The sequence below is a fragment of the Artibeus jamaicensis genome, unplaced genomic scaffold (assembly GCF_021234435.1).
Source record: "Artibeus jamaicensis isolate MK-2021 breed Jamaican fruit bat unplaced genomic scaffold, CSHL_Jam_final contig_490, whole genome shotgun sequence".
In the NCBI taxonomy this organism is placed as follows: domain Eukaryota; kingdom Metazoa; phylum Chordata; class Mammalia; order Chiroptera; family Phyllostomidae; genus Artibeus; species Artibeus jamaicensis.
Window position 1 is genome coordinate 2,185,655 of NW_026521861.1, and position 25,469 is coordinate 2,211,123.

Consider the following 25,469-nt stretch of genomic DNA (forward strand, 5'->3'; position numbering starts at 1 on the left):
AAATGAAAGAACGGATCAAAGCTCCAGAAAAAATAAGCAACAAAGAAATAGCCAACCTTCAGATGCACAGTTCAAAACATTGGTGATCAGGATGCTCACAGAATTGGCTGAGTGTGGTCGCAAAATAGAGGAAAAAAATGAAGGCTATGATAAGTCAAATAAAGAAAAATATACAGTGAACCATAGTGATGGGAAGAAAAGTGGGACTCAAATCAATGGTTTGGATCAGAAGGAAGAAATAAACAGTCAATCAAAAAAGAATGAAGAGCCCTGGCTGGTGTAGCTCAGTGGATTGAGCACAGGCCTGCAAAACAGAGGATCGAAGTTCAATTCTCAGTCAGGGCACGTGCCTGGGTTGCAGGCCAGTTCCCACCAGGGGACCCACGAGATGCAACCATACACTGATATTCTCTCCCTCTCTCCTTCCCTTCCCCTCTAAAGATAAATAAATAAAATCTTTAAAAAAACAAAGAAACAAGAATTCAAATAAAATGAGGAGAGGCTTAGGAAGCTCCAGGACAACTTTAAATGTTCCAATATCCAAATTATAGGGGTTTCAGAAGGAGAAGAGGAAGAGCAAGAAATTGAAAACTTATCTGAAAAAATAATGGAGAACTTCCCCAATGTGGCAAAGGAAATTCCAGGAAGTCCAGGAAGCTCAGAGAGTCCCAAACAAGTTGGACCCAAAGAGAAACACACCAAGGCACATCATAATTACATTACCCAAAATTAAAGATAAGGAGAGAATCTTAAAAGCAGCAAGAAAAAAGGAGACAGTTACCTACAAAGGAGTCCCCATAAGAGTATCAGCTGATTTCCCAAAAGAAACTTGACAGCCAAGAAGGGGCTGGAAAAAAGTATTCCAAGTCATGAAAAGCAAGGAGCTCTATCCAAGATTAATTTAGCCAGCAAAGCTATCATTTAGATGGAAGGGCAGATAAAGTGCTTCCCAGATAAGGTCAAGTGAAAGGAGTGTGCCATCCCCAAGCCCATGAACTGTTAAAGGGACTTATCTAAGAAAAAGAAGATAAAAAATATAAACAGTAAAATGACAACAAACTCACAACTATTAACAACCAAAGATAAAATACAAAAACAAACTAAATAAACAACTAGAACAGGAACAGAATCACAGAAGTGGAGATTACATGGAGGGTTATCAGCAGGGAAGTGGGAGGGGGTGGGGGAGAAAAGGTACAGGGAATGAGTAGTATAAATGGTAGCTAGAAAATAGGGGGAGGTTAAGAATAGTATAGGAAATGGAAAAGCCAAATAACATATGTATGACCCATGGACATGAATTAAAGGTGGGAGAAAGCAGGTGGGAGGAGGTATGCAGGGTGCAGGGGAATAAACGGACAACTGTAATAGCATAATCAATTATATACATACATACATACGTATGTATGTATGTATGTATGTATGTATGTATAAAGAAACAGGATGATTACGGAGTCTCCTTGCGGCTCCAAAGAGGCCGCCAGATGGCGCTCTGGCACGATTGCAACAACAACTTCCTTCCTCTTCCCCTAATCTTACTAGCAGCTCGGCCCTGCTCCAGACAGGGGATCGGAGGGTTGGGGCCGTGGACTCCCTCGGGGTTCCCCAGCTTCAGAAGTGACCAAGTGTTAGGCACAGCATAAGCCAAGTAGCAGTGGGGGCTGCCACCTGTTAGAAGCAGGCCTGGATGAGTAAGGACACTGGAGTCGGGGCCCTGGGCCGGCGGTTGCGCCCTTCTAGCTTATCCCGCCTCCAGCTGCTCTCCCCGCGAGAGCCCGCGCGCTCTGACACTCACCTCCACTCTCGGCGCCGCGTGAATACTTTCCCCTAAAGGACACGCCTTAGTCGCTCCTGATTGGCTGTGGACGTCCGAAGTTAAACTTTCAGCCAAAGAGAAAGGGCAGAGGGCGTGACGTAGGGAAACGTCACGGGAATTCCCCCCTCCCGGGGGCGGAAATGGGGATTTCCCCACTGGAGCCTGAGTGACCCAAGAGGTGTCACGACCCGTCCGAGGTGGGTCGGGCGGGAGAGAAGCCGGAACCGGAGCCGCCGCCGCGGTGAGTGGCCGGGTTCAAACCCCTGGGTGGCCGAGACACAGGGAAGGGCGGGAGGAGGGCCAGTAACTGACGGAGCCCCAGGACTGGAGAGCGGCAAATGCACACACACGCAGGGGATGCACACGAACAAGATACCAGGATACATATCTCGACATTCTTGTACAAAGACACGCGGGCCCGAACGTGGCCGCCAAATGCACAGCATCGTCCATGTATTCACACTCGCACACACGCAGACATGCGCACCCGTTCACAGGTGCCTGGACCCATAGTGTTCACGCGCGAACTTCAAAGATAGTCACCTGTGCCCTTACTTATCGAGACTAACTCGGACGTGTTCACAATGAGAAGTTTAAGCTCACCTGTAGCACACGCATGTTGATGCCACGCACATACAACACGCACGCCAGCACATGGGTCGAAATACACTTGTAAACCTGTGATAGAGATACTCGGTACTACACACTATGGGACTGGGGCAGGGGCGTGTGGGAGTCAACCAGTGTCGACCTGTTTGGGGGAGAAGGGTCCATCCCAAGAAAGAGAAACACCTTTCCTCCCCGCCCCCCACGCCGCCCCAGGCCCCAAGAGACTGGCTTTTGGGGCAGAACCCCGGGGCCCCCAATGGGAAGAGCCCCCGCCTACAGGCCTTCGGGGAGAAGGCCATCTTACAGCAGGAATGTCCCCTCAAAAGCCCCCGGGTGAATCAGCCATGGCCTCCCTCTGGGTAGAAAATCCCAAGATTGCTCCTGGGTGGGGGAGGGGAAGAGGGTAGGAGGCGGGACTCTTCCAAGACTAGGAGCCTCCCCGGGCCGCGAAAGACCCTCTGGTCCCCGACACCTGCCCTGGAGGGAGCAGGGGAGCCTAACTCCCACCGGCGCTTCCCTGGGTCTGGATGCCCCTCTTTCCACAAAGACTTGGTGTCCACCGACCACTGTCGACCTGGTGCCCCTCCCGCCGCAGGGGCGTGGACAGTTGCGTCATTTCCAGGCCCGCCCTCTGCGGCCCCGCCTCCCCTTGGTATTTTCGGGACTTTCCTGAGCTGTTCTAACTTTCCTGCCCCTTCCCCGGCCCAGCCCAGCTTCGGGTCTCACCCTCCACCGGATCTCTCCCGCCACACCCGGACGGGTGGCTGGAGGAGATCCGACCCTCCCCCAAATCTGGGCCCCCCTCTCCCCCCACTCCGGACCTATCTGTTTCTCTCCCGCCACTCCCTCCTACCTAAGGCGGACGCCTGAAACTCTGGGAAAGAGAACCCGGCCGGAGCCACCGGACAACACTGGGCCTAGCCCACAGACATGGAGAATTGCTACGGCCCAGTGAGTCACTTCTGGCCCCAAAGCCAGTCGGCTGCCCCACCACTGTGTTTGTCTGCTTGTCTGCCGATGGGCCGGAGTCCCCTCTGCCCCCCTACACCTGTGATGCCCTCAGATGATCTCAGCCTGCCTGTTAGTCAGTTTCTCTGTCTGCAGACTGCTTCAAATGGGAGCTCTGGGCATGAGGAGGAGAGGGGGTGATTACAGAGGCGAAGAGAGCTGGGAGTTGGAGGGCCCTGGGGGTGGCTCAGAATCAGCTGACAGCCCCATCTGCCTCCAAACTAGGGTCTGGATGGCATCATTGACTATGATGATTTCAAATTCAACCGGCCCATGATGGAGCCCAAGGAGCCCGCCCCAGAGACAAGTTAGTAAATCTTCTAACCTCCCCTTGCCTTAGAGGGTGGGAGAGGGAGGAGCATGTGCCTTCTGCCTTGGGGAGGGGCTCAGAGATCCTGGATCAGCAAGGCCCCTCTGTCCTCAGCTGATGGACCCTACCTGGTGATTGTGGAACAGCCTAAACAGGTGAGTGGAAAGGATGATGTGGGACTGCTCAGCTTTGGGGGCAAATGGGGTTGTTGTAGCTGAGTGGCCGTGGGGAGGGTCACTGACCACAGAAGCCACTTTGGGTTGGCATAGCCATGGTTCAGGATGGACACTAACCAATCACTATGCTCACTGCTGGCAGGGGAGGTAGCTGGCTCTGGGGTAGGGGTGGGGGGAATCTCTCCTGGTCACACTGTCACTCTACCCTGGGACCTTCAGCGAGGCTTCCGATTTCGATATGGCTGTGAAGGCCCCTCCCATGGAGGATTGCCAGGTGCCTCCAGTGAAAAGGGCCGGAAGACTTATCCTACCGTCAAGGTGAGCAAGGATGGTGCCTGAGGGCGGGACAGCGGGCAGTGTACCAGGGGTACTACTGACAACCCTCTACCATCCCAGATCTGTAACTACGAGGGACCAGCCAAGATCGAGGTGGACCTGGTAACACACAGTGACCCACCTCGTGCTCACGCCCACAGCCTGGTGGGCAAGCAGTGCTCGGAACTGGGGGTCTGCGCCGTGTCTGTGGGGCCCAAGGACATGACTGCCCAGTAGGTGCCCCCTACCCCTGGCTCCCACTGGCATGCCCCTCATTGTCTGCCAGTCCTAGGCTCCAGCCTACCTCTCTGAGCCTAGCATCTGACCCAAGGGAGAGACTTAAGTTGGCCCCAGAACCCAAGGCCCCAAGTAAAAACCAGAAAAACTTCCTAGAGGAAGTAGAGCGGTGGGGCGGGTGCCTTGGGAGGAAAGAACCGCCTGCAATACTTCTGACTCTCCCTCCCCCACCCAGATTTAACAACCTAGGCGTCCTGCACGTGACCAAGAAGAACATGATGGAGATTATGATACAGAAACTTCAGAGGCAGAGACTCCGCTCCAGGCCCCAGGGCCTTACGGGTATGCTGGGCAGGGAGGAAGTCCTGGGAGGTGGTCATGAAAGGAGTAGAAAAGGAGGAAGAATCCAGAGGTCACACCATGCCCACCACACAGAGGCCGAGCGGCGGGAGCTGGAGCAGGAGGCCAAGGAGTTGAAAAAGGTGATGGATCTTAGTATTGTGCGGCTGCGCTTTTCTGCCTTCCTTCGGGCCAGTGACGGCTCCTTCTCCCTGCCCCTGAAGCCCGTGATCTCCCAGCCCATCCATGATAGCAGTGAGTACCTTGACAACCTGGGGCGTGATAACTGGGTGTCAGAGGGAACCTCAAGCTGTGAAGTCAGTTAGGCCTGGGTTGGAACTTGGCCCCACCACGTATGAGCTGAAAGATCTTAAGCAAGTCATGTTCCCTCTCTGAGTGTGGCTTCTTCTGTCTTGGGTAAATGATGATACTAGTGGCTTATTTACCTCTTAGCGTTGTTCAGATGATGCCTGAAAGCACCTGTCTCCGTCAATGGGGCCATGACTCTTACATCATCTCAAGTAATTGATATCTCACCCCCACAGAGTCTCCTGGGGCCTCAAATCTGAAGATTTCTCGGATGGACAAGACAGCCGGCTCTGTGCGGGGTGGAGATGAGGTTTATCTGCTTTGCGACAAGGTGCAGAAAGGTGAGGTTGGAGCCAGTGCTGGGAGCTGGGAGTGCTGGGTGCCAAGACTGGGAGCCAGGGCAACTTCAGAACAGAGAGCCTTGGAGACTCCCCTAGGTGCTGTGCTGTGGCCAAACTTCAGTTTTCCTTGCAGATGACATTGAGGTTCGGTTCTATGAAGATGACGAGAATGGATGGCAGGCCTTTGGGGACTTCTCTCCCACAGATGTTCATAAACAGGTACCCTAGGGACATGGCCACGGCTGGGGGGGCCATCTTGGCCAAGGCCTCGATGACACCTTATGTCCTCCTTCTCAGTATGCTATTGTGTTCCGGACCCCTCCCTATCACAAGATGAAGATTGAGCGCCCTGTGACTGTGTTCCTGCAACTGAAACGCAAGCGTGGCGGGGACGTCTCTGACTCCAAACAGTTCACCTATTACCCTCTGGTGGAAGGTGGAGTTGGCCTAAAGGTCCCAGGGGGGCTGTCAGGTGGGGGCTGGGCTGGAAAGTCCCAAGAACTAGATCAGGGTACCTATGAGTCAAGTTAGGAGTGGGGAAGGTCCCAGGAAGAGGTGGTCTCTAAGAGCTAGCCTGAAAGTTTTGCGGGAAAGATTTATACCAATCTGGGGACAGGGTTCTTGAGTGGCCTATGAGTTGGGGTTCTAACATCTCATTTCCCTCTGCCTCCAGACAAGGAGGAGGTGCAGCGGAAGCGGAGGAAAGCCTTGCCCACCTTCTCCCAGCCCTTTGGTGGTGGCTCCCACATGGGTGGAGGCTCTGGAGGCTCAGCAGGGGGTTATGGAGGAGCTGGAGGAGGTGAGAGGGCTGGTGGCAAGAAGGGCGATAGAGGAAGGAGGGGTAAGAGAAGTGAGGGAGGTGATCTGGGAGAGTTCTGGTTGATGCCTCCTTCCCACCGACTGCCTGTCTCCACAGGTGGCAGCCTGGGCTTTTTCCCCTCCTCCTTGGCCTACAGCCCCTACCAGTCCGGCTCGGCCCCAATGGGCTGCTACCCGGGAGGCGGGGGCGGGGCGCAGATGGCCGCCAAGGCACCCGGGGATGCTGGGGAGGAAGCAGCAGAGCCCAGCGCGTCCCCCGAGACCCCCCAGAGCAAACCGCATACTCCGGAGCTGCTACAACAAGGTATAGCCCCCGGAATTCAGGGGGTCGGGGCACTGGAGGGTGGACCTACCCGTGCCCACATCCCCTGTTGCCCACAGCCCGAGAGTACAACGCGCGCCTGTTCGGCCTGGCACAGCGCAGCGCCCAAGCCCTGCTTGACTACGGCGTCACGGCAGACGCGCGTGCGCTGCTGGCGGGACAGCGCCACCTGCTGACGGCACAGGACGAAAACGGAGACACGTAGGTGGGCGGGCGGTGGGAGAAACAGGCTCCCAGGGTTGGGGTCTGAGGCTTGTTGACTTGTGGAAGGTGTGGAAGGTGTGGAAGGTCGTGGGGTGCTCTAGAGTTGAACAGAACTACTTTCAAGTGCGGGCTCGTGATGTATTAGTGCTGTTCAAGGTACTTGATATCTTTATACTTCAGCTTTGTCAAGTGTTAAAGGGGCACAATAATCATGTTTATCTCAAAATGTGCTCAGGAAGGATGAAGTTCAGATGCTGCATTGCCTTTGGAGACGTCTAGGCTCAGCAGGCCCCCCCAAAGCAGACTGTGAAGGCTGTGAGGTTTTCAGGGTAGAAGATGCTCTGACTGGCTGGGTGCACTAAAGCAGAGTCCCCCTCCCCAACCCGCAGGCCGTTGCACCTGGCCATAATTCACGGGCAGACCAGTGTCATCGAGCAGATAGCCCATGTCATCTACCATGCTCGGCACCTCGATGTGGTCAACCTCACCAACCATCTGCACCAGGTTAGGGCCCCTGTTGGCAAGGGGCTGGGGATTGGAAGACAAATGGGTCTAGGCCGTGGGCGGTCCTGGCTCACTTTGCCTACATCCCCAGACGCCCTTGCACTTGGCCGTGATCACTGGGCAGACCAGCGTGGTGAGCTTCCTGCTGCAGGTAGGCGCAGACCCAGCACTACTGGACCGGCATGGAGACTCAGCGGTGCACCTGGCACTACGGGCCGGTGCCAGTGCCCCGGACCTGCTGGGTGCACTACTGCAGAGCAGGGTTCCCACCATGTCCCAGCTATTGCACATGCCAGACTTTGAGGGTGAGTTCTTCACCTCATCTGGGTCAGGGGTGAGGGTAGGGACCAGGGAGAGTAACTGGTGGACATAGGGTGTGGATGTCAGCTGGTTAGGGGGGTCACAGCTGTAAGGAGAGTATCCTGTGTCCTCAGGGCTGTACCCAATACACCTGGCGGTCCGTGCCCGAAGCCCTGAGTGCCTGGATCTGCTGGTGGACAGTGGGGCTGAAGTAGAGGCTGCAGAGCGGCAGGGGGGCCGGACAGCCCTGCATCTAGCCACAGAGATGGAGGAGCTGCGGCTGGTCACCCATCTGGTCACCAAGGTGAGAATGAGGACTGTGGAGGGACTGAGGACGAAGGCAGTGGGGCAGTGGCAGGCGGCTCTGTGACTGACCGCTTCCTTGCACCCACAGCTCCATGCCAACGTGAACGCTCGCACCTTTGCGGGAAACACACCCCTACACCTGGCAGCTGGACTGGGATCCCCGACCCTCACCCGCCTCCTTCTGAAGGCTGGTTAGTCTCACCCTCGAGCATGTGAACAAGACGGGGAGGAGAAAAGAGGTGCCTCCCAGGGCCCCCACTTTTTGGTCTTGAACTCAAGCCCCTGTGGCACCTCCATCCCCTAGGTGCTGACATCCATGCAGAGAATGAGGAGCCCCTATGCCCCCTGCCTTCACCTCCCACCTCCGGTAGCGACTCAGATTCTGAGGAGCCTGAGAGGGGCACCCAAAGCAGCTTCCGGGGCCACACGCCTGTTGACCTCACTCGCAGCACCAAGGTGAGGCCAGTGTGGGACTAGAAGTACCAGGGAACAGGGCATCTGGGCTTGGGGGGGGAGCAAAGTTTCTGGTACCTGGGCTTAAGGATGGGTGGGAGGAGTCAAGGCTGAGACTGTCTCTCCAGGTGAAGACCTTGCTGCTAAATGCCGCTCAGGACACCATGGCACGCCCCCAGACCCTGCCCAGCTGTGCAGGTGAGATCTCTTCATTCATGCCTGCTCCCAGCCCCATGCCCACATGGGAAGGGACCTGCCCTGTCTGCAAGATTGCTGTGGGGGAAGAGTGGTACCCAGGCCCACCTCCGGAGGTGATGGGCACATCTCTATGTGTGTTCCCCTCAGGGCCAGAGTTGCCACTCGAGGACACAGTCCTGCAGAACCTGGAGCATCTGCTAGATGGGCCAGGAGCTCAGGGCAGCTGGGCTGAGCTGGCAGAACGGCTCGGGCTGCGCAGTCTGGTGGACACATATCGAAAGACAGCCTCGCCCAGCGGCAGCCTCCTGCGCAGTTACAAGGTCAGTTGGACCCTGTCCCCTGGCTTCTTTCCCCATCTCAGATCCCAGGTGCTTCCTTGGCCCCAGGGCTCCTGACCCCACACCTAACTATAACTCTGGTTCTCATGCCTCTTCCTCCTCTCCAGCTGGCTGGTGGGAACTTGGGAGGCCTGCTGGAAGCTCTGTCTGACATGGGCCTAGAGGAGGGAGTAAGGCTGCTGAGGGGTCCCGAGGCTCGAGACAAACTGCCCAGCACAGGTAAAGGGATCCCACCTAGAAGATCATCTGGGCCTACGGGGTAGGAGACCCAAGGCCTTGACTCTTCCCTGTCCCCGTCCTTGTGTCCATTCCTCCAGCAGAAGTGAAAGTGGACAGTGCGTACGGGAGCCAGTCAGTGGAACAGGAGGCCGAGAAGCTAGGCTCACCCCCTGAGCCTCCAGAAGGGCTCTGCCACGGGCACCCCCAGCCTCAGGTTCACTGAACTGCCGTCCGTTCACCAGCCCACTTCCTGGGCCCCTCTGTACAGCATCCCTACCTACTCTAGTCCTTATTTAACACCCCATGTCTACCCCTCAGGTGAGGTAAATAAAGGATTCTCATGGGAAAGGGGGGATCCTCACCCCCTCCCCAACTTATGGCAGCCCTTCCATGACTTGTCCTATGCTGGTCCCAAGCTGGGCACTGGAGAGAAAAGGAAATCCAGCCAGCTAGTCCAGAGCAGTTTTAATGGGGGTGGAGGCTGTACAAAGGGCAGGGCCCACTGAAGGAGGGAAAGCAAGGCCATGCTGTCCCGGCCTGTGTACAGGGACCTGGGCATGGACATGTTCCTCCGCCTCTGGAAGGAGAGAGGTGAGCCCTCGGAGAGGGAGGAAGGAAAGCCAGCTCAGCCCCAACTCCTGGCCTGTGTCTGAGCCAGGCCCCAGGATGGAGGAGGATTGCTGGTGTCAGGGGTGAGGGTGGTCTCAGCAGAAAGCAGAAATGTTGTCAGGCCTCCCCCACAAAAAAAAAGCATCAAAAGTCCAGGGGCCCTGGCCCCTGTTGCCCCAGCCCCTAGTACGAAAAAGTGCAAAACATTATCACAAAAAGGGGGTCTCAGACGGGCCCTCAGCCTAGGCTCCTGAGGCCCATGCCCTAGCCCTGCACTGCCCCGGACACCGCGTCCGGCGCGGTAGGGCCCTGGGCCGAGGGGCCCTCGGGTGGCCCGAGGCCGGCCCGGGCTCAGGCAGGGCCATGTCATGCAGGTGTCCAGTGGGCACCCCCCCCCACATTCCTACTCCCAACTCAGGGCTTCCGCCGCCCACTGCCTGCCCCTGCCCAAGGCTCTGAGCCATGACTCTGAGCCCGGGGCTGGCTGGAGGAATTGGGCTGCAGGGAGGGAGTGGAGTGAAGTGGGGGGGCTCCGTCCTCGGTGCTCCCGGCCTGGGCCAGTGCTGCCTCTACCACATCCAGCTCCTCACTGCCCGCCTTCAGCTTGACCCGAAGCAGTGCTGCGTACGTGCCGTAGCGGGATTTCTGAAGTAGAGGGGCGGGGCGGTGAGCCAGCCCTGCGCCCCCTGCCCCTCCCACCCCTGTCTACCCGCCTGGACTGGGGAGGGACTCTGAAGCAGGCCAGGAGATGACAGCTTCTGGCCCACTTCTGAAGCCCCCGAAGCCCCAAAGACTGTGACAGTCCCCTAGTAGGTTTGGTGGCCCTCTGCCAATGTTAACAGCCCATGTCTCTCGAGCCTTCACCAGAGTTGGGAAAACTAAGCACTCGACAGACCTGTCACTTCATTACCCCGTGAGTACAGAATATTCTCACTGTCCCATGAGGGGAAACAAAGGTTGAGAGGAATCACTGTATTTTGCCGCGTATAACATGCTCCCACATACAAAGAGCACCTGCGTTTTTGGCCCAAACTTTTCAGGAAAAAAATCTTTCATTTTAATTTTCCATTCAAATGTTTTTTTTTAGTATTTATTTATTTATTTATTTATTTATTTATTTATTTATTTATTTATCTTTAGAGGAGAAGGAGAAAGGAAGAGAAACATCAGTGTATGGTTGCCTCTAATGCGTCCCCTGCTGGGAGCTGCCTGCAACCCAGGCATGTGCCCTGACTGGGAATTGAACCGCAATCCTCTGGTTCGCAGGCCCGTGCTCAGTCCACTGAGCTACACCAGCCAGGGCTCTCCATTCAATTTTTTTTATTTATGTATATTTGGAAACAAAATTGGTTATCATATTCCAGGGTATTGTTTTGTGTATAAATACCATTCTTTTTTAGGGTTATACTTTAATGCATAAGCATAAATAAAAGAATTAACGTATATAGATACAGAAATAGTTCTACCCACATATAATACACATTCTTATTTTTCCCTCAAAAATGTGGGCAAAAAAGTGTGCATTATACACGGCAAAATATGGTAAATAACCTGCCCTGGTCACCCAGCTGGTCCCCTCCCAGGAGTCCACACCCTCAGCCACTAGTCTGAGTCTCTGCTGGGACACAGGTCCTGCCGATGGAGAGAAGTGCCCCAGGAGGCTCACCTCAAACTCCAGGTAGGCCTCCTTCTGCCGCTGCTCCTCAGCCTCCTTGCCCCGGGCCTTCTTGCCCAGTAGGGCAGCCCGGTGCTCCCGCAACTCACTTGCCATGGCCTTCAGCTTGGCCTCATGGGTCCGCACTTGCTCCTCCTGGAGGCCAAAGGGAGCATGGTCAGGGTTTCTCTAGCACATAGAGTACTTTTGTGCAAATTTTATTTAAAAGGTGTCCCTTCCTTAAGATGAATGAAGTGCCATATCTGGATTCGCAGCGTGGCCTGTGGAGTGGAGGCTCAGCCTCCAGTCGCCATCCCCCCACACTTGACCAGTGTCCTGGTGCAAGGACATCCGCATAATTGTAGCTCGAAGCCTTGAGTGCTTTCTGCCCAGCCTGCCCTGCTCCATCTCCCTGGCCAGGTAGTCAGAGCTGGGAGTACCTGAGAGAGGCGAGTAGCAGCACTAGGCAGCAGAGGGCGGCTGAATTTCTTCTGGGAACTAACAGCAGCTGGGAAGGGGGGTGCAGAGAACATGGCGGCCACCACATTGATGCGCGTGATCCAGGACTGCATCTGCTCCAGGCTCCTGAGGAGACAGCACAGCTACTTGGGACCTGGGGCCAGGGTTCCTGTCCAGGACTGCCAGTCCTGGCTCGGGATTTAGCCTGAGGAAAAATCAGTGCGGGGGGTTGGGGTGGGGGGGGCAAGGGGGAGCAAGTTGGGAGTAGGCAGGAGGAAGGCACTCACTGAGCCTGGAAGAGGAACACCCGCCAGTCGGCCGTGCGCAGGTAGAAGACGTGGGGCCTCTTGCTGTAGTCGCTGGCGCGAGTGGCCAGCGCATGGTGGATGCTGATGGCATTCTTCAGCTCAGCCTCCGACAGGGCCTTCCCAGGCTGGTACTCCTCCTGCGGGGGTGCACTTTTTTTTTGTGGCCACAGCCACAGCCACAGTCTGGCCTTGCCCAGCCCAGCCACACTCCCCCCAGCCAGCTCACCCCCACCCCTTGGGCCGGCCCCGGACCTTCTGCAGGTAGAGGATCATGCCCTTGAGGATCCCGTGGAAGCTCTTCCAGCCCCGCTTGCCCCGAGGTGCTGAGGGGAAGGAAAACAGGTCACAGGAAGACTGGGGCAGTCCCACTCCCACCCATTCCCCGGACCCATCAGGCCACGTACTCTTCCTGCAGTCAGGGTCTGCGTGCACCTTTCGCACCAGGGCCCCGTGCTTGTAGACGGCAGCCCCGGGCTCAGGAGTCAGGTCCAGGAAAGGGCTGGAGCCACTGCCACTGCCCCCGCTGACCCTCTTGATGACCTTGGGGTTGGGGTCGGCCAACTCAGACAGAGAGCGTCTCAGCTCCTCCTCGTCTCTGCAGGTGTGATCACCTCAGAAGGGGCTGGCTATGAAGCCACACACCCCCCTTTCGATCCTGGCCTCTGCCCACCCAGGAAAACTCCAGTGTTTGCAGAGGTGGAGGAACTGCCACTCTTGAAGGGTGTGGCTCCCACCTCAGACCAGGGCCCCCCAGAAGGTAGCTGTGTGTCCCCACTCAGACCAGGGCTCCTTGAAGCAACATGGCCCCTCCCGAAGGTTAGCACTCCAAGGGTAGTGCCACATCTGTCCCTCCCCTCACCTGGAACCAGCCCCATCCTCTCCATTTCTGAACATACACACACACACCCCACCCCCAAACCTCACACCCTCCTCCACCAGGACAGACCCATGTCTGACTTAGCTGCCTCAGCCTCACCCAGCAGCAGCTCAGAGCTTGCTGGCTAAAGGATGGCAGAAGCAGCTGCTTCCTGGTGGTCCCCTTGTACATCCTGGTCTGCAGCCTCCGTCATGTGTTATCTAAAAGCTGTGATTCTGTCTGGTCACTCCTTACTCAAGAACTTGCAAGCTCCCTAGTGCCTCCCACATGCAGCCTATAATACATCCCCGCCAACACACTCTCCTTCCGCCCTCCATTCCAACCAGGCCGCCTGCTATTGGTCGCCCCACCCCACACTCATTTCAGCCACCACGTGTTTGCCTCCCAAATACCAGCTTCCCACTTTCTTTTCCCAAATGCTCAAGGCTTTCCCGCAAGTCCCAATCCTCCAAGAAGCTCTCTCTGCACTCTGCCTCCGCTGGGAGCTCCAGCAGTGACTGGACTCTTGCACATACCAGAAGCATGAGCGATATACGGACTGTTGGGATGAGGGCTCTACCCTCAGACTGGGGGACCAAGGCTAAAATTGGACCTTCCCTCTAGGACTGGACTCTTCCAGGACTGACTCTGGGTCGTCTCCACTGACGCTGTAAGAGTAGACAACTCGGTCCCTCATTCTGTGACGCTATGGGCTCTCTAGGACCCAAGGGGTGGCTCTCACGCTATTGGTTCAGGGCCCTGCTGCCAGAGACTTCTGCTTTCCCACAGGGTTGCCAAGGCACCTCCCTTTCCGCGCCCCTCCTCTCAGGCAGGATGACAGGGACTACTCACCCCAACCCAGCTTGTCATAACAACCTACCCAGAGACAAGACACAGAACTCCAAGTCCAAGCAGGCATCTCCAAAGAAGGAAGTGAGGCTGCTGCACTGCCTCTCACAGCCTCACCTACCACCCCTGCCCCACAGTCCCAGGACACAGAGCTCACCACCGCCCCTCCCTCCACTTCCCCAGGCAGCCCTTTCCCACAGCCCCGCCCCCACCACCACACAGCCCCGGGACTCACATGGCCCACTGCAATTTTTCATTCTTGATGGAGCTGTACAAGGCCTGGGGAGGGAGGAACAAATCAGGGCGGTGTGGGGTCAGTCCCAGGAGAAGGTGCACGCCATGTACCCCAGTGCCAGAGCACCGAGCCCTCCCTCTCAGCCTGGGGGAGGAGACAGAACTAGGGGAGAGGGCAGCAGGCTGTGATGGAGAACACAGGACCTGGAGCAGAGTACTGAGACCCAGGCCCAGCTCTGCCACTGCAGCTGCAGGACTCTGAGCAAGTATCCGTGGGGTAGAAAGACACACAGCAACACAGGTCTAATGAAAGGCAAGCAACCAGCACGGGGCATCCTGGCACATGATCGCTGCGCAGTAAATGGCAGCCACTATGGCTGTCTGCTGCTGTTATCGTTAAGAGGCAGTCCTGCTCGGATCACGGGTGGGCGAAGCATGGCTCTGGAGGAAATGGAAATGAGCAGCCTAAGACACTCCTTTTCCCAAACAGATGTTTGTTCCCAGGATGAAACCACACAGAGCATACGGGGAAGCTGAGGCCCAGGAATGGGAACTCACTCTGTCACCCCCACCTTCCTTGGCCAATGAGGACATATTCTGCCTCCCAGCCTCAGGACAGGCTGAGACCTACCCTAACCCAGATTGCCTTGCCATGCCAAACGTCAGGGTGGTCAGGCCCCCAGCCCACTCCCAAACTTCATGTTAGTGGGCTGTGAGCGTTAGTTTGAAAGGCCAGGTAGCTCAGTTGTTCGCAGCATCACCCCACAGGCCAAGGTTGCAGGTTCCATCCCCCCTCAGGGCACATACAAAAACCACCCAGTGGATGCATACACGAGTGGAACAGCAAATCAAGGCTTGTTTCTCTTTCCCACTTCTTCTCCTCTAAAAATCATTGACATTTTTTCAAGTTTTTTTTTTTAAACAGTAGTTTCAGCTTCCAAACCCTGCACACCCCAAACTCCCTGTGAGTTCCTGAACCAGTCACTACCCCTCAATACAGATAGCCTGGGTTTGGGGGGTAGTCAGAGGGGAGAAGGGGGCTGGTAGCAAAGGATACCCCTCTTCTTGGGAGTGGCCTGCAACACGGGTCCACACCAGTACTTCCCACTGTGGGGTGCTTCTCAAAGCCCGTCTGTGAGTGGGTGTGTCCCCAGCATGTGAGTGTTGGGCTAAGCGTGTGGCATGTGATGCTGTCTGCGTGTGAGCTGGGTGAAGTGACGTCGGCGCCTTCTGTGATGGGACACAGCCACCCCCAACACACCAAGGTTTCACTCGCTCCCCGCCGCCTGCCGCCGCCGCCATGCCAAACAGACCACATGGGCACACCCTGTGTGGGGCTGAGTACGCCCCACAGCTTCCACCCCCTGCCCACACACAGCACACACCCAGGCCAAACCCAGCAGAGCTTGGACTCTAAACCTTCACTCTTCAACTCTCTGGCCAGGAGACTGAAGTGGCCACGGACATCCAACCTGCAATCCTTGTCTCCAGCCTTCCAGTTCACCCCTTTTGGCCCCCGACCACAGCTTTCTTTCAAAGTCCTGAACCCCATCCGCGAGCCCAAAGTCATGCATCCATCCAGAAGACCCCCAAAGGCCCTTCGTTTCGAGATGCCCACCTTGGTCAGAGGATCTGTGCTCTCCCCGCTCCAGTCCATGCCCACCCCAGGCTACCCATGGGCTCCGTCCCTGCTGGGCTCCCCCCTCAGACCCAACGATGTCCCCCTCTGCTCATGCTGCCTAAGGTGCCCCCCTCCAGCCGCCCCCTCAGCCGCGCCGCCCTCGGCAACCTCCTCCGTCCCCCCACAGCCTGGCGTGGGCCGCAGCCCCAACGCCCTCACCGCCTTTTTCTTCTTGCGACTCTGCAGGCGGCTGACCACCAGGTCGGTGTAGAGCACCGGCTTGAGACTGCGCGAGCGCTGCGGCCAGCCGTAGCACAGGGTCTCGGCGCCGCGGTGGGTGCGCCCGTAGCGCACGGAACACAGCGAGCGCGAGCGCAGCCGCCCGGCGCTGCTGTGGATGCTGTTGACGCCGATCATGCTGGCCCGGCCCGCGCGCCGCGGCCCCCGGCCATGCCCCCGCCGCCCTCGGCCCGGACGGCCCGCGGACGGCTTCCCCGACAGCCCGAGCGAGCAGCCGGGCCGGGCTCCCACCAACGCAGCACCGCGCGGCAGCGGCGGCGCTGTGGGCTCTGGCGGCTCTGCAGCTCGGCGAGCGGGAGGGGGGCGCCGACCGGAGGGGAGGGGAGGGGAGGGCGAAGGCTGGGGCGGGGACGGCGCAAAATGGAGGCGTCGGACCGTGAGTGGGGCCCCCTTCGGCGGCGCTGCCGGGCGCGCCGCCACAGGGGAGGGGCCGGGAGAGGCTGGCGAGTAGCACCTGTGTGGGGGCGGGCTGAGCTGGGGCTTGGCGCCGGGAGTCCCTCCACGGGGGACACGGGTGCTGTGAAGGTAGGCGGACCCTGTAGGGTCTAGAGCTCCCCCCTTCCTCGTCAGGGTTACGGGGGGAAGGCTGAGCGGAAGCCTGAACGCCGCCTGGCGGCCCTTTTTTATTGAGTCAGGATCTGCCACGAGGCTAGACGGCGGCGCAGAACGGAGAAAGCCTTGGAATGGCACTGGTCTCATCCAACTCACTGAACCGCAGCTACCTCCCCAACTCCTGTTCGCACACCCCAGTTTACAAACATACTCCCCATACTCCCCAAATGCAACAATCCACATTCGCCCCAGCTCGTGGACACTACGAATCCAGATGCACAACCTCGAAAGTCACAGTCTTTAACTCACATACACTCTCGGCTCACAGACACAAGCCGTAAGACAACCAATTCTTATATGTACACCACAACCACGTAAACAACCAACCTACAGCCCAACTCAGACACACTCTAAATCACAGCTTTAAAGCACAAGCACGCCAAGCACAGGCAAGCCCCCCTGGTTTGCCCACACCCTAAGTCATACACGTATGACCCAAATCAAGCATACTCCCCAGTCACAGTGGACTGCCTACTCAGATACACCTCCAAACTCTGCAATCCAACACACAGCCCAAGCTCACAGACAAGCCCACGGACACTCCTACGCAGCCATTTTTATGCGGTGGCCCACAGACCCCTTTGCCAGCCCTGGGGGTTTCAAATGAGTCCAGATCCCTGAATGAAACCATCACCTATCAGGGAGAGAACCCACAGGACCCGGAAGCCCCTCCTCCTCGCATCCTACCAGCCCCACGGTAACCAACCCCTCAAGGGGCCTGGGCTTGAGTCTGCGTACCAGGGAGCCGGAACCACAGTATCCAGTCCCAGTTTGGCGCTAGCTTTCTGCCACAACTTGGAAAAGCTTTTGTCCCTCTCAGGCCCCTATACCTCCTCTGGTGTCTCTTGTGCAGTGGGACCACGATGGCTTCTGAGACTGTGACCCCGGGGGCAGGGGAGTGGAGGCAAAGAAGGCAAGTAGTATACCTGTGTGCCCCCCACCCCACGCAGGGACCCCTCCCGTCCTCAACGAACACAGGAGGAGGGGTAGTGATGAAGACAAATGCAGGGTCCGGGGCTGCCAGATCACGTGCTTCCAAGAGTCGCCTCCCCTCCCCCAGCTGAGCGCAGTCGCGACTGCACGCCAGTGCGCATGTTCCGGAGAGCCTGCCGGTGTGGCTACGGGGAAGGGGAGGTACCCAGACTTGAGTTGCGAGAGTCCGGACTTCCGAGGTGTGAGCTGGGGCCCCAGCAGGCCCCTCACCTCACCTTCCTCGGACACCGCCGATAAGTGCCCCATTCTCCCCTCCAGCTACCTGTACCCTGCCCCGCCCCCCACCTTGAGCAGCTCCCTGGGGAAGTCGCCGCCTTCGTTGAGCCCCTCCAGGTTCCCGATGAAATCTCCGCAGGTCATGCGCTTCCCAATGTTCTAAGTGAGGGAACAGAGGGAGGCCGGTGAACCTGGAAGTCTTTGGACAGGGTCTGTTTTCCAGGCTCCCTCCCGCCAGACCCCACTCACATGGCCGTGGAGATCCGTGTTGAGTAGCATGAGGGCACAGGTCAGCGTGTGCGCGCCGTCTAGAGCAGAGTTGACATTCAGCCCCCACCACCTCTGAGGGGATCTTATCCCAGCTGCCTTCTCCAGACTCCCAACTCCTCCCCGCCCCCTTTCCGAATCCCTGGGGCCGTAACCCCACTTTTGTAAGTCCTGAAGCCTGTTAGTGAATGGTTCCCCAAACCAAAGACTTCTCTCTTTCAGCAGCTCTCTCAGAAGGGACCTCGCCCTCTTTCTAGGCCACCCTCCCTAGTTTTCTCAGGTGCTGGGGACTGCCCACTGCTTGCCCCCCAACACCCGCATGCCTGTATCTCTGCATGAACACAAACAAGTCGGCCTCACGCAGTTATGCAGACCAGTGTGGCCAAAAGGAATCCCTACGCAAGCCAAGCATTGTTTTGCACACACGTGTGTTTGCTGGTATGCAAACACACCTGCCACCTGCCTCTTCACAACACATGCTGGCTAGACCCTAACAGGACACCCACCCACAGGCGCACTCCCAGGCCCGTGCAGCCATGTCGGCACTGTCCACTCACAGGCATGCTCACGGGCCTGCAAGCCCATGCATTCGCTCCTTCCTGCACACATCCTCACACGCCCATCCACACACACAGCGCCCATTGGCCTCAGCGACCAGCCGGGAAAGCCCTGACCCTGGCCTCCTCACCCTCTGAGGACAGGGCTCCGGGATTGCACTGGAAGTATCTCTGGGAGAAGTGGGCCAGCACACGCTCCCGTTCCTGGGTCTCACCCATTAAGGCCAGCTCCTTCAGAAACACCCTGGGGAGGAGGGAAGGAGTATGTCACCCCACACAAGGTCCCCTTACCAGGTAGCCCTGGCTCTTGACCACGCACACCCAGCCAGCTTGGGAAGGGTGGTGTCAGGGCAGCTTAGGGAGGTGCAGGGGCTCCTCCCCAGAGGAGGCAGAGCTGAGGCCCTGCACAGCAGGCCTGGAGAGCTGGGGCTGCCCTTAGATGGCTCAACACCCACCTGAGAGCTTGGTCCAGAGTCATGCCCGTGAAGACAAAGAACTTGAGGTACTCTCCAGCCACAAGTTTGCTGAAGTCATTGCTGTGGGCAGGGCAGAGAGACAGGTGGCATCTCAAGGGGATGTGTCAGGGGGCCAAATGGGGGTTTACCTCAAAACCTGGGGCACTAGGTAGAGGGGGTGTGGAGGTGCTGCCCACAGATGCATCTTCCTTCCCCCTCCTCAGTCCCAGCCCAGTGACTTTACTTCTTGCCCAGGTGCCGAGCCACATCAGCCTTCCTGAAGCCGTCTAGTCGGTAGAGCCTCTTAGCCAGGCGCTGCGCAGCCTCCAGGTCTGCTTTCTGCCCGTTAGACAAGGTGTCCGTGCTTCCCAGGGCTAGCCGCTCCGTGCTGTCCAGCTCTGAGTCCGAGTCAGACACCAGCTGGCTCAAGGGTGGTTCGCTGCCAGGGCGGAACATCAGCTCTGAGGTGCGCAGGTTCTCGGGGGCCATCTAGCCCCTTCCTCTGTCCCCAGACCAGGAGGGCAGAGAAGGGGAGACTGGGACGCAGGGAAGACATTTTCTCCAGAGAGAAGACTGTACAGGTTCCCTCCATCATTGCCACCTCTCTGTGTCAAGTCCTGTCTCAAGTCTAACCCACACCCATCTTACTACTGTGGGAGACCTGGCTGCTTCCCCGAAGCTCCCTGTTAGCCACAGATTTCCCATCACTACACTGACCCTACTCAGAACATAGTCTTCTGTCTCTAAGAACATGGACAAGGGGAGCACAGAGAGGCCGTCAGGGAGGAACAGTAGACAGGCACGGTTCTGAGGGCAGTGGGAACACCTTACTGCTCTTGTGTCTTTCTTCCTCCAGCCTTTTCAGGAGAGAAGCCTCCTCTTTGGCCCTTTGCTGCCCACAAAGAAGGAGGCTCTGGGGTAGAGGGGACGGGGGGTCAAAGGGCTCCCCCTCATCTCCCATCTCCTCATCTCCTTCCCTTCCCACCCCAGCTGCTCTCCTTGCATAGCCACCTGTCACCCAGAGACAGAGGCCGGAAACTCCTGTTGCTAGGCAACCCTGTCTCCCAGGCCACCCCCTCCTGTTGCCATGGCTTCCATGACTGAGAGGGTAGCTGGCAGAAGGGAGAACAGAAAGGTTAGACTGATGAATGGACTTCCTGGAGAAGGGTGAGAGACTCCTGATTGGAGGGGGAGGTGGCATAGGAGGGAGGTGATAGGAGGCTGGCGGCAGCATCTTTGGGAGAAGCCTCAGGGCTGGGTGGGGGAAGGTCACAAGAATTCTAAGCAGGTTGGAGGCTATGTCTGCGGAGGGAAGCACCCTCCTGGAGACAGAGGAGGGTGTTCCTTGGGTATTCTTCAATTCTGAATCATGGTTTCTCGTCACTGGATCTGAGACCGAGGGGGCAGGCTGTAAGCCCCCTCTCCCATGGCCATGGAAAGTCCTCCAAGTGGGAAAACAGGGCATCTGAGTCCCCTAACCACCCCCTTCCAGAGGTCAGTAATATGAACTACATCTTTACACTCAGGCTCTGTCCCTTGGAACAGCTGCTCCTGAAGCCCTGGGGGTCTTAGGTCTGAGAAACCGAAGAAATCACTCACCTGCCCAGCGGTGCCACCCCCAGTCCAAAGCTGTCTTCTGAGTGGCAGGGACTAGGGGGCTCCCTCCCTGGGGCCTGCTTGGCTGCAGCCTCTGCCTCCTCTTCTTCCCCTCTCTGGGTCCAAGGCCCATCTGCAGCAGAGCTGGTACCAGAATCTGGTTCAAGAGGGGCAAGTGGGGCAGGAGCAGGGGGGTCAGGCCGGGGTGCAGGGGGTTGGGGTGGCAGCTCGAAGGTGAAGAAGGGGCTCCGGGTTGGGCCAGGTGAGGCCAGGGCCTCCAGTGAGGCAAGGCTGGTGTAGGAAGTGCCCTTGGCCCGGTGTGACTCCAAGATGGCTTCGAACACACAACTGAAAGAGTCAGGCCCATCAGCTGAAGGGCTGGTCCCAGGTAGGAAGGGCAGAGGCGACTTGAGAGGCCCTTGGTGAGGCATCTGGGTGCCTGGCCTGTAGGGACAGGGAGAATCTCTGATCAGGGGCCCTGCGGACAGCTCTCAGGTAGCATTTCATTGGACTTTTATATTGACTCTGTGAGGGGGATTATCATCTCCTTTTCACAGGCCCCCAACCCCCTAAAAAACAGCCACTGGGTAGGGGCTCCCTACCACGGGTTCTCCAAGCTATTGGTGCCCCGTGGGGTATTCCATCTCTACGCACCCTCAGCACCCTATCCCCTTCCTCTCTCCCTCCCTGCTAATCTCCCTTTCCCCTCCTTCTCCCTGATCCTCTCCCTTCCTGCCATCCCATTTCTATTTCTGGCAGCGTCTTAGGAGAAGAAGATGAGGCTCCAAGCTGCAGCAGGGTGTGAGATGGAGAGGGAAGCCCCCACTCTCCCCACTCTCCCACCGAGACCTAGGATCTGGATTGATGCTCCCACATCCCCAGGCTTGATTCTGGCCTCTGGTCTTTCACTCAGCCCCGCCCTTCCCTAGAACCCCCTTTCTCCTCTATCCTGACTGCCTCTACTCTCCTGGGTTCCTGCTGATGCCCCCACAGCGCCAATATTCTGCCAGGCCTCTGTCCAGAAACTCCTGCTGTGCTGCCCTATTGGCACCAGCCAATTGGCACCTGGCTGCCCTGACACGCCCAAGCCCACCCTCATCTCTCACGCACGGTCCCGACCCCAGCTCTGCCTCCGGGCCAGTGGGAAGGAGCAAGCCACTTTCCTCTCCCACTCCCCCACTCACCGGGCCCCCTCCGAGGCCTCAAACACCTCGTCATCCACATCCTCTTCTCCACCTGCCTCATCCTCGTCCTCATCTCCACTGCCCAGGCTGGGACAAGGACCGAGGCACAGACCAGGACGTGGGGCGGGTGGCCGGGCAGCGCCAGGCGGGCCCTCAGAGCTGGGCTGACTCTCGATGGCTGAGTCAGCCTCTTCCCGCTCAGCTAGCACTTCGTCGATGTTGGTCTCGCGGTAGCACCTCAGGGGCACCGTGTCCAGGTCCGTCTCGGAGTATTTGGTTGCTCGCCCCACAGCCACCCCAGAGCCCTGCCCTGAGCCCACCCCAAGTGGAGATGGGGGGGCCTGCTCTGGGGGCTTAGCACCTGCAGTATACACAGCATTCCCAGTCAGGAGGTTACCCAGGTCAGCTTCCTGTCCTGACTCTGTCCTAGGAAGGGAGTTTGTCCTGCTGCCTCACACTGGCGAGAAGTCCTTCCACTGTCTCCTGGCTGCCATTCCTCCTCCTACAATCCCAGCTTGTTCCCGGTACCAGTGGAGCTCATTTCAAATCAACTTCTTGTCAGACCATTTTTAAGGGGCCTGAGGGAGATCAGCCTCTTCTCTGCTCTTTCATATCCTGCCATCCCATCCCTCCACTGCTTAGCTTCCAACAGGCGCCAACCCAGCCGCCATCCCCCAAACCCTCCTCGCCATCCTACCACAGATGAAAAGATCTCGGCCTGGAGAGGCATTAGCTGACTCAGGAGCCCAGGAAGGGGTAGGGGAGGTTTAAAGGAAGGCCCCCCACCACACCTCAGCTGCTGTGGAGAAGGCCTGTCCCGTCCCCCTTACCTCAGGCCCTGGCCTTACCTGAGCTGGGGGGGCCCAAGGAGCCATAGAAAAATTCCCATTTGGCTCGAGCGATTCTCTGGGCATGAGAGGAGACTTCCCGGGGAGAGGGCCAGGTGTCCACCTGAGCCGAGGAGGGAGAGGTAGACACAGACACCCAGAGATAAAGGCAGACATACAAAGACACAAGAACATGGGACAGAAACAAAGAAAACACACAGGGACAGAGATGGAGGTGCAGAGACAGAAGGACCAGCACAGAGGGCAAGAAAGGGGCAGACTTAGCATAGACTGAAGGGTTCAATGAATAGCCCGTGGGCCCCAAACTGCCAAGGAGCCAAGTCTTGTCCCTTCACTGGGTCTCTGGGGTACCAAGGAGCCCAAGGGAGGTCATGTACCTGGTTCAGGAGTCCAGTGTCAGCAGGTCCTCGGAACAATGTAGCCAGGTGCTCAGAGGGCCCTCCCAGCCCGTTGGGGAGGGAGGAGTAAAGGCCATCTGCCCCAACCTGAGGTTGGGCTGGTGGCCCGTGTGAAAGGCCCTGGCTGCCAGGCAGAGCTGAGCCTCCTCCAGCTGGAAGTGGGTCTGAAGTGGATGCCTCCAGCCGCAACTTCCGGTTGGAGCCAGGCCCAAGGGCTGGAGTGGGCCTGGGAGGAGAGAGCCCACCCAGGTCCCAACTCCGACTCAAGCCTCCGGGAGCAGGTAGCCCATTCAGTGGCCTCACGCTGGCCTTCTCCACAAAGCGAAATATGACCACAGAGCTCTGGGTCCCTGGAGGAGGCTGCCCAGTGGGTGAAGAGGGTGCCCAGGGTGAGGGAGCAACATGGGGTGAAGGGGGGCCACGTAGAGGTGTACAGGGTGCTGTCACACGTCCCATTTCCCGGCCTCGGGGACCTGAACCTGTCACCCGCCGTAGCAGGGAGCCTGTGCTGCCATACATGCTGGCTGGGGGACTCTGGGGCACAGGGCCTTCGGGGAGCCAGCGGCGGGGGCATCGTGGCGGGGAGATGGCACAGTCACCTTCCGAGCAGAAGCGCATGGCACCCTGGGCCATGCTGGGGCCGGGGGTCAGGCTGGGGGGGCAGGGATGGCGAGGCCAGGTGGGGAGTGAGGGGGCAGCATGCTCTTCAGACAGGCCTGCAAGAGAGGAAGGGGTGCAGGGGGTGAACTGCCGGGGAGTTGGATGGACAGGAGAGCAGAGACACGAAGGGGAAAGCTGCCTGGGGCCACTGAACACCAGAGGCCTGGCCCACCTTGATGGCATCCTTGATCCCGCCCTGGGGATGATCAGGCCTCCTGCTTGGGCTACTTTCATGGAGGCTTCAAAAGAAAAAATTGCCCCCCCCCCACAACAGGCCCCTGGATCCTCTCCTTTTGCTTGGGGGCCCTGAGCCTCACCCTGGGAGGAGAGAAGAAGCTATTTCAGAAGTTGAGTGAGTCCAGAGTCCCTGTGGCATTTTGGAGCTACTTCTGGTGGGGGAAAGGAAAGGCTAGCACCCCACCCTCTGGCCCAGGAGTGTCAGCCAGCCAGCACTATCACTCAGCCATGAGCCCCCTGCAGTTCCTCTGTGGAGGCCCCAATCCAGGTCCCCAGAAAGAGAGGAAAGGAGAATTGGGGGAGGGGGATTATCTAGGGACCATAAGGGGCTGAGAGGCATAGGGTATAGGGGAGGAAAAAGACCTGAGCAGAGGCCACTACCTCTGATACATACATGATAAATGAGAAAGGGACATTTTTGTCCTTAATACAGGTACACACAGAGTCATGCACACACATGTGTAAGTATAAATACACATGTATGGGCTACACCTTCCAGTATGCACAGACACAGGCACACACTGCTCAAAGACACACCCTCACACACTCTCACCGTCATAACAAATATGTGTGTGATGGAAAGGCACATGCTTGTTTTACACACACATTGTCATCAAACAAGAACACACAAAGAGAGACCTGAATATACATGCAGGGGCCCTCACTGTCCAATGCTCGCAGGCACACAGGCATGTCAGATATTGAGACCCGCTGGTCACAGCCACAGATACAGACCCACACTCACACCCATGCTTAAGGAGGGACACACACCCTCTCTCCCAACCCCCACCAATTCATGGTCTCTGGAGGGGAGGCTGCACCAGACCCCTCTCCTCCCCTTCTTCCCCCAGGGGTGCGATTTTGTCCAGCCCAAGAAGGACCATAAAGGGGTAAAGGGGCCTCTGGTGGCAATGCAGGGTAAGGGCAGAGGTCAGGAGAAGCAACCCTGCGGTTCAGGTTACTAAAGCTCCGTGGGGCCCCAGCATATCCCTAGCGCAGCCGGGGCTCAGGCTGCCTCAGTACTCACCGCTGCTCGCCTGGAGCTGGGGCCGAGGAGAGGCAGGGGAGAGGCTGGGCCCAGCTCAGCAGTGAAGGTAGCGCAGCTCTCGCCTGCTCCCGCTTTCTCCAGGCCCGCCCGCCCGCCTCCCAGTCCCCCCTCCTCCTCCCTAAGCGCAGCTCTGGCAGAGCTAATCCCACCCCTCCAACCCCCGCCCTCTCCCAGGGCCCTGAGCCCAGGAGGCTGACCCCCGCTCTGGACGTTGGGTCCCCGCTGGGCTCTCCCGCCAACCTGAGACCGGCCCCTGACGAGGGGGAGGACGTAGGAACCCCTGGTTCTGCTCCCCAACCCTCACGTGCCCCGCCCCAATCGTGTCCACGTCCCTTTCACCCCACGGCCCCCTGAGTCACACGCAGGGCCCAGCTTCACACGCGTG

At 58.0% G+C, this 25,469-nt stretch overlaps 2 protein-coding genes across 6 annotated transcripts; one reads left to right on the forward strand and one right to left on the reverse strand.

Moving 5' to 3' along the window:
* Nucleotides 1-1,969: 1,969 nt before the first annotated feature.
* On the forward strand, nucleotides 1,970-9,500 carry NFKB2 (nuclear factor kappa B subunit 2). 4 transcript variants are annotated; one of them, XM_037159450.2, is made up of 23 exons: nucleotides 1,970-2,057; nucleotides 3,284-3,376; nucleotides 3,659-3,740; nucleotides 3,858-3,898; nucleotides 4,139-4,237; nucleotides 4,316-4,467; nucleotides 4,707-4,813; nucleotides 4,907-5,065; nucleotides 5,356-5,460; nucleotides 5,594-5,679; nucleotides 5,758-5,896; nucleotides 6,134-6,259; nucleotides 6,377-6,583; nucleotides 6,661-6,802; nucleotides 7,195-7,309; nucleotides 7,401-7,614; nucleotides 7,744-7,913; nucleotides 8,004-8,106; nucleotides 8,220-8,371; nucleotides 8,497-8,566; nucleotides 8,714-8,886; nucleotides 9,012-9,123; nucleotides 9,222-9,500. In XM_037159450.2, the coding sequence occupies exons 2-23, from the start codon at nucleotides 3,356-3,358 to the stop codon at nucleotides 9,344-9,346; spliced, it is 2,700 nt and encodes an 899-aa protein (XP_037015345.2). In that variant the 5' UTR covers nucleotides 1,970-2,057; nucleotides 3,284-3,355; the 3' UTR covers nucleotides 9,347-9,500. The 4 variants fall into 4 exon arrangements, with proteins under 4 accessions (XP_037015345.2, XP_037015346.2, XP_037015342.2 ...); XM_037159451.2 differs by lacking the exon at nucleotides 1,970-2,057 and having other exon boundaries at nucleotides 2,844-3,376; nucleotides 9,225-9,500; XM_037159447.2 differs by lacking the exons at nucleotides 1,970-2,057; nucleotides 3,284-3,376 and adding an exon at nucleotides 3,404-3,505.
* A 73-nt stretch (nucleotides 9,501-9,573) lies between these two features.
* On the reverse strand, nucleotides 9,574-25,108 carry PSD (pleckstrin and Sec7 domain containing). Of its 2 annotated transcripts, none has more exons than XM_037159446.2 (17): nucleotides 25,064-25,108; nucleotides 23,119-23,855; nucleotides 22,742-22,844; nucleotides 21,894-22,254; nucleotides 20,713-21,153; nucleotides 19,358-19,552; nucleotides 19,114-19,194; nucleotides 18,790-18,902; nucleotides 18,084-18,142; nucleotides 17,904-17,993; nucleotides 14,094-14,137; nucleotides 12,558-12,748; nucleotides 12,406-12,476; nucleotides 12,133-12,290; nucleotides 11,827-11,971; nucleotides 11,399-11,542; nucleotides 9,574-10,377 (listed from the first exon to the last, which is right to left on the reverse strand). In XM_037159446.2, exons 2-17 carry the CDS (start codon nucleotides 23,770-23,772, stop codon nucleotides 10,147-10,149), a joined length of 3,081 nt encoding a protein of 1,026 aa, XP_037015341.2. In that variant the 5' UTR covers nucleotides 23,773-23,855; nucleotides 25,064-25,108; the 3' UTR covers nucleotides 9,574-10,146. The 2 variants fall into 2 exon arrangements, with proteins under 2 accessions (XP_037015341.2, XP_053524560.1); XM_053668585.1 differs by lacking the exon at nucleotides 25,064-25,108 and adding an exon at nucleotides 24,117-24,169.
* Between the last annotated feature and the right edge of the window lie 361 nt (nucleotides 25,109-25,469).

What these genes read in the sequence shown, in the direction of transcription:
- PSD (XM_037159446.2), bottom strand. Translation starts at nt 23,772, where the DNA reads ATGGCCCAGGGTGCCATGCGCTTCTGCTCGGAAGGTGACTGTGCCATC. An exon ending in CGGAGCCCTGTCCTCAGAGG is followed by an intron (nt 18,143 to 18,789) that starts GTGAGGAGGCCA and finishes ACTCTGCTCTAG; the next exon opens with ACGGCGCGCACACGCTGACC. An exon ending in GAAAAATTGCAGTGGGCCAT is followed by an intron (nt 12,749 to 14,093) that starts GTGAGTCCCGGG and finishes TCACACCTGCAG; the next exon opens with AGACGAGGAGGAGCTGAGAC.
- NFKB2 (XM_037159447.2), top strand. Translation starts at nt 3,443, where the DNA reads ATGGGCCGGAGTCCCCTCTGCCCCCCTACACCTGTGATGCCCTCAGAT. An exon ending in CCCAAGGACATGACTGCCCA is followed by an intron (nt 4,468 to 4,706) that starts GTAGGTGCCCCC and finishes TCCCCCACCCAG; the next exon opens with ATTTAACAACCTAGGCGTCC. An exon ending in CAGGACGAAAACGGAGACAC is followed by an intron (nt 6,803 to 7,194) that starts GTAGGTGGGCGG and finishes CCCAACCCGCAG; the next exon opens with GCCGTTGCACCTGGCCATAA.